Here is a 7337-nt window from a genome sequence, read left to right on the forward strand (position 1 = left end):
AATAATAATAATAATAATAATAATAATAATAATAGTGAATTGAAACACAAAACATAAAAAAACAAAGGAAAAAAATACAACAGTTAGTTATAACTAATGCATTGAAACGTCATTGAAACATTGAAAAATGTTAAATAATGATTAGAGACATATCTTCACTAAAAACAACATGAATAAATATCCTCTGGTATGTCATGTTCCTTCACATATCATATAATTATTTTGGGCTGATATGAGAAAAATTGCAGCCCAATTTTTTTGGTGACATTTCAGCCCTGGTTCTCTTAGATTAGTAACTATTATTTTCCCTGAGGTTTTAGTTTCCCTGTGTATCTGTTTAGTTTTTCATCCTCTGCCTGAATGGAGAATAAGAAGAGAACCAAAAACAGATATTCACAGTGTTTAGTTTATTATCCTCAATTCTCATTTATGAGAATAAATTGGTTTCTCTGTAGGTTTCCTTGTGATTTGTCTCATTTTTGTTTTAATTTCTTTTTCACTTTCCCAGGATTTCCCAAGGAGAAAAAGCAGGTTTCCTTTTTTATCAGTAAGCATTAAAAAGAGAATATCCAAGCTCCTGTCTTCATTTTGGTTCATCTTCAAACTTAAACTACATGACACAGAGCTCATGAACAACTGCAGCAGAGCTTTTTGGTAAGAAATTTAAAGATATTCAAAGAAAAAGACTGGTTTAGCACAAACACATATTGTGAAAAGGATTTTTCATTAAAAATGTTCTTACCCGAATATTGTGCAGATAAGCGAGAAAAATGTTAATCTGGTTTCATAGGAATTTCACTTCATGAGTAAAACATCCAACAAGCAACTTCTGTGTTTGAAAGTCAATGTCACGTTATTGTCTAGTTATTTATTCTTCAGATTGTTGTAAAAGAGGATGTTAACCTTTTATTTTTAATAGATCTAATTTAAATTTTCGGCCGCAGGAACAATGCATTTATTTGACAAAGAATGTGATAAATATCAGGACTGCCAGTTTCAGAGAACAAGAAAAAACACAGATACGCTTCGCAGAAAAACCATGCCCATAATATAATACCTCCCAAATATTATGATGTCATATTGCTAAAATGTCTTATTTTGTGTTGCTCCTTTAATTTAAACAGTTTGAGACCAAACTGTTCTCATTTGCTTTGTGAAATCCACAAGCAGAACTTTCTTCTGCTCACAAAAATGAACTAAGTGACTCTTATTTAAAGCAAAATGTTTACAAGGTCCTTTTAACTTTTATTTTATGCATATTTTATTCATCTTTTACTTTTATCAAAGTAACCACTTTTAGTTGCAGTAAAGTTCTCCACCCTGTTGGCATCTCTTGCATATTTTCCAGAGCTCTGGTGGAGTGAACAAGAGGAAACTGGTACAGAAAATGATGAAAATGATAAGTGGGTTTCTTATGATTCATTCTGCTTGGCAGATATAAAACGTTTGCACACCGCATTCAAAGATGTGTAAAGAACGCCATAAATAGGTTTAAAACTCTTCTCACCTTTAAGGTGATGCATATTCTGTTACCAAAAGAATAAACAAAACTAGTAGAGAGAAATATTAATAACAACTCTAATAAACTTGTTGAATCAGAAGAGTTGAGAAGTACTTACTAGGGCTTTATCAGGACATTATCTAATTGCTCATTATCAGAGTAGTTGTCGTATTGAATCATTATTTGCCCAATGAATTTAAAACAGTGTGTTTACAAAGAGTCCCTGTCTGTCATGTTGACGGTGCTTTTCAGATGAGATCATTATTTTACATTACATTATTTTACTGCTGCTGTTGGATGAAGAAGAAGTTTTGGTGGTTATGATATTTCAGATGTAAAACAAAAGTAAAAGAACTCATGTGGCAAACTCCAAATTTTATTTAAAATATGGAAAATGCCAAGCTTGTAAAAACTATTACACGTCACATTTGACCAAGACAAGCACACACAAAACATTCAATAAGATATTTGAAAATAAAGATTGAAAAGTGGCTCCCAGCTTTTCTCTTCAAAGCTTGCTACATGAATCATGTAGGCTGGGAGAAATTAAGACGTTGTCTTGGTTTCCATGACAAATGAGGCGAGATTCACTTGGGTGAATCATAATCCAGCATGGCCATTCAACACGCCTGATTCAGATTTCAGATTTATTTGTACCCCAAATTGGGCAACTAATGTTACAGCAAGTATAAAAGCTAAAAGACAAAATATCAAAGATTAAAAAATAGAAACAACAAAACATACCGAAAGGACATGAAATGCAAATCAATACATAATGGGAAGAGTACAGCAGTGTATTTCATTATTGACCGACAGTTGCTACAAACACTAAATCAGGTGCAAGTCCCCCTACCTGGTCCTGCATTAAAAAGAGATATTGCTGTAGGAACAAAAGAGAGCTTGACTCTATGACGTGATTCATCTGAGCTCCACTTTTAGGCCAGGCTGCCAGAGAAACTATCTCTGACTGTCCCAGGTCAGACACACTACATATTGCATAAAGACTCCACTGCTATAAAACTTATGTAAACACTACGCAAATGTCTGAGCAAGAAACCCGTCATAATGTAATGTTAATAAATTTAAAATATGCTAGTTTTAAAACGTAACATGTCTTGATTGAAATAGCCTAATTATAGTTTTCAGATTAATAACTTGTTTTGCCCTGTTGACATTATGTTACCTGTAGTTACAGCAGGTTGTTTGCAAAGATATTTTGTTCTGCCCTTTGTCTGTGTGGGAAACAATCAGGAGAAGTTCCAGCTTTCACACTGCCATACAACAGCATCAGTTCAGGCCAGTGGAGGAGAAGCTCTGCTTCCACTTTGTTTAGATAAAGGTGAACTCTTTTGTTTGATCTTGAAAACAAATTGTAGGGAGTTTCTAAGTTTTAAGAGGGTCCGAGACAGCTCCTGGTTGGATGAGCAAAGATACGTCCCGTTTGAATAAGTTAAAGAGAAGAATACGCCTTTACTATAAACATTTGTGCACGTGAGGAACAAACTAGATTTGCTTTTGCAACTCCCCAAAGACGTCTTTGCTTTTTGTTTGTCGTTCCCATCTTTTCTTTTTCTCTCTCAGGTAAATTCATATGTTGTTTGTGCTTTGAGTTTTCTGATGTGCTTTTAGTGATGATATGCATCTGTCTTGAATAAATGCTGATTATTGGGACGCTGTTATCTCTGTGTGATCTCAATTCTTTGCGCACAGCATTTTTTTTGAATCCAGGTATATGAGAGGATATAGCGAATAAAAGACAGGAAACGGTGTGAAATCCACCAGCGGCAGTAGCGCCCAAATGGAAAAGGAATATTTATAATTCATCCTCTCAACAGTAACTAGATCTAACACTATGCTACCCAAACACTGTCTGCATGTTCTCTCTATGGCCTACCGAAAGTATGACGTAGCTACCACGGCATGGTAGTCCAGCCTATTTTCTGATTACAGCCTTGCAAAAGTAATAATGACCCACTACGTTTTTCACATTATTTCACATATTTTATCTGAATGTAACAGAGCAGAACGGTCTAGTTGTGAAGTGAAAGTGTCACAATGTGTTGACAGGTGGACCAAACTGCAAACAGGAGTCTTGATGGATATGATGAAATGTTTTAATTAAAGTCCAAAAACAACTTAGAGAACCAGGGAACAATGGAGATCGACTGTTTGAGTACAAAGTTAAACATGATATTATATGATTATACTATATGATATGATATTAAAACAGTATTTAAATACTAGGAGAGTGAATGCTGGAACAATAGGGGTAGAAATGTAATCTTGCACAAAAAAGTCCTGATTTTATCTTACAAAACAAACGTTAATTTTTCTTCACTTGAGCGTAGAGATTCTCTGGACCCTCAGCCGTCTGTGTTGTGGATTTCTCTGCCATTGGCACTTTGACCTGAGCGTACACAGACACCTGTTCGCTGTCCAGCACTGGCAACGAGGAAGCTTCAGGTGTCTTCTTTATGATGATCACTTCTCCATAATGAACTTCTCCTTTTGTTTCTTTGCCATCTGATATCTGAACATCTGCCTCGACGCCTGTTTGACTCTGTGGGATATAAAGATTAAGAAAAGTGTAGTCCTGCTGAAATATATTATTATTATTATTGAGACGTGTATGCAAAACTTAAAGTTTAACTAATCTGTCGTTTGAAAGTCTGGTAGGGGTAGTGATATAAAATAGATGGATGTCCTACTGGGAAATGCATATGCAGTCACAAATATGAAAGGCTACATAGAGAAGATGATCATTTTCTCACCTGAGTCTGATGAGTCTGTTGAGGAGATGATTGTTTGGACTTAAAACACCTGGAAGACGTTAGAAATGTGTCAGAACATTTCTGCTGTATTTGAGGTGACCGCATTAAAAGATGATAATCAATGTTATGAAATATACAGAAAACACTGGAAGATGGGAACTTATATGTATAATGTGCATTACATGCTGTAAGTATTGCTTTTGTAAGTTTTTTTGTTGAACAAAATTTGATTTGAAAACTTTCTTCTGCTTGACTTCTTTATTTTGTAATTATGTTTTTTGTAATTTTTTTTAACTTCAGTCTTTAAAATACAACTTTTCCACCCTGACCGCAGATGGAATAAAAAATTATTTATGTTTTGTTAATGTCAATTTTATTGTTCGAATTTGACGTGTGGAAGTCAAAGCAATTTTGAGGAGTTTTATATTAACTAACTTTTAAGGTAACTACATCCACAAAGAGCAGCATGATTTTAATAATTATCACTCACCAAACAGTTAAAACAAGACATAAACCCACGATAATGGCCAGAGATAATCCCACTGTGATTGGCAGAGTAGGGAAATCTGCTTTTGAAGGACCTAAAAAAAAGTACAACATGAAAATTAACGGCAAACTGAAAAGGTTCATAATCAGAGAATATGTTCAAATGTTTGTAGTGCAGTCAAGAAATACCTTCAATGTTAATGTTCACGTTGGATGTCTGATTACCCAGAGCATTGATAGCCTGACAGTAAAACTCTCCACCTTCAGTGACATTGAAGCTGTAAACCTGCCCCACAGACACATTAATGTTTCCATCTTTGCTTTTCCTGAACCAGGTGAATCTGGGTGGAGGTTTGGCTCTGCTGGAGCAGCTCAGCTCCACCCAGCTACCTGCTGACACCAAACCTGATGGACTGATGGATGCTGAGGTGTTTCTAGGAGCATCTGAGGAAAATGAGACACATGAACTTTATTGATCAGAAACAGCTGAACCATGACCTGCTGATAGGATCACTTACATGAAACACTGAGAGTCACTTCTGTCTCTGCTGTCTTGTTTCCTCCAATCACAGGATATCTGGCAGAACATGTGATGTTGTATCCATCATGTGTGTCTGACAGAGTGATGTTCTTCTGGATTTTAGTTGTAAAGGTTCCATTTGTGTTTTTCTCTGTTTGTCTGAGAGAGTCTTGTTGGAGATTCCAGGTGAGTTCAGGAGGTGAGTTTGGACAGGGAGTGAAAGCTGAGCAGGTTACAGTGACAGACTGATGCTCCTTCAGGTCAGAGGGAACATTAATGCTGGGACTCCAAGGAGAATCTGAAGTTTCACATCAAATGCACATTTTAATAAATAAAGCAGATCTTCAGTGCCCAAAACTATCAAATGGTTGTTAAAATATATATAATAAGTTTAATTAATTCAAAAAAAAGAAATATGTAAGCACAATTGTCCTCAAATTGATGAGACATCCATTGACATTGATCACCCTTGCAATAACAAATTGGAAGACAAAATGGATAAACCCATGTGGGTCCACCACCATGTAGGGCCCATGTGGGCTGTGGCCCTTCATGGGTAAAGCCATGTGGGCCACCGTGGAACCTGCGGGTTAGGTGGTCTCTGTGTTCCAGAGACAACACTGTCTCTGGAACACAGACCGTCTCCTTCATGAACAATATGATCATTGTTCATGATCATATTCCCACATTAGCATGTAATAGTTTGAACAAATGAATGTAGCATATGCAGTCAGAAGAAGATTGTTCACCTGACTTGTGCAGCTGCACATTTCCCTTCCTGATATCTTAGCCGATTTATTTTGACTTTCTTATTGTGTCAAACAAGAAAGCAGTGTGTTTAGGTGTGACCTTGAAATGCATCAAAAGGTGTTCCTCCACTTAGGTCAAATGTGTTAGTTAACCCATCATAGGTTTGTGGTAGAAAGCCCAAAAATATTACACATTTTGAGAGACAGTTATCCCAAATACTGACCAAATGTGTGTAAACTTATCAATTTGAGGACATTTACAAAACAATAAAAAAAAATGTTCTGGTCTTTTAAAAAGAATATCTCATTTTGGCAAGTCTAACTGAGCTAAAACAATACACATGTTGTATTATGTAGGAAAGAATTAAAGTAAACTTTCAAACAACACTGAAGACCACTAATATTTTGACTTGGAAAATCTTGAGGAAAGTCAAGTGAAAGTCAAGCAATTCTATGTTATGCTACATTAAAACAAAAATGTTCTTACCTCTAACTGTTATGTAAAGAGGATCAACACAAGCTGTTGCCTTATAGACACCGTTCTCAACTCTGAAATAGTATTTGTCTGCATGACTTGTTTGTAGATTAGGAAACATAGTGGTGCAGTTTTTCTCTTTCAGGTTTCCAGTGATATTCAGTGAATATTTGTTAACTGACCCACTGCTGTTGAAAATAACAGGGCTTGGATTGGCCCAAAAATCTGCACCACCTTTCATCCAAACTGCATAGATAGTTTTACTGCTGTCATAGTCAGGATGTTTTGTCTCATAGGTACATGGGATTTGCAAACAAGATCCAGTCAGAGCTTCCATGTATTTCAGTGTAGTGATCCTGAGGGCTGGTGTTTCACCATAGCAGTCATCAGCCAAAGCACCTGAAAACCAGATCAATAATTAACATAAGGAGCAAAATCTGCCAACAGGAAAACTTCATGATCCACAAACTCCAGATTCATATTTTCATATTTTGATCCTAAACAAGTTTAGGATCAAATAATTTTAAAAAGAAATGTTTCATGTGATGTCTCACATTCTCCAAATGAAAGGAAGTGAATAAAAATCTCACCTGGAAGAAAGAAGATACTCAGTAACATGTTGACTGTCAGCATGTTCTCAGTCAGAGCCGCCATCAGACTAATAGTAGTCCTTCGTCTGTCAAATTGGAGAAGATCTCATAAAAAAAATGTTCAGTTTTTAAATCAGTCACTTTTGAATAAATTATTTGGCAGTAAATTAAAACCGACATATTATAAACTAGAATATACAGACCGTACAGTGTCAGAAAAGATGGAAATCAATGGGTCTTTCTCA

At 35.8% G+C, this 7337-nt stretch overlaps 2 protein-coding genes across 2 annotated transcripts in view; both read right to left on the reverse strand.

The window, feature by feature from the left end:
- Nucleotides 1–7337, reverse strand: part of LOC108165684 (vascular cell adhesion protein 1-like) — a gene marked incomplete at its 5' end in the record, with an annotated part of 115962 nt that overhangs the window by 39142 nt on the left and 69483 nt on the right. The gene's annotated exons all lie outside the window — the stretch shown is intronic.
- Nucleotides 3810–7171, reverse strand: LOC103482494 (sialic acid-binding Ig-like lectin 14). The gene is made up of 7 exons (XM_017301971.1): nucleotides 7093–7171; nucleotides 6515–6901; nucleotides 5277–5576; nucleotides 4948–5202; nucleotides 4763–4853; nucleotides 4273–4321; nucleotides 3810–4061 (listed from the first exon to the last, which is right to left on the reverse strand). The coding sequence occupies exons 1-7, from the start codon at nucleotides 7154–7156 to the stop codon at nucleotides 3825–3827; spliced, it is 1383 nt and encodes a 460-aa protein (XP_017157460.1). The 5' UTR covers nucleotides 7157–7171; the 3' UTR covers nucleotides 3810–3824.

The sequence above is a fragment of the Poecilia reticulata genome, linkage group LG20, assembly GCF_000633615.1.
Source record: "Poecilia reticulata strain Guanapo linkage group LG20, Guppy_female_1.0+MT, whole genome shotgun sequence".
In the NCBI taxonomy this organism is placed as follows: domain Eukaryota; kingdom Metazoa; phylum Chordata; class Actinopteri; order Cyprinodontiformes; family Poeciliidae; genus Poecilia; species Poecilia reticulata.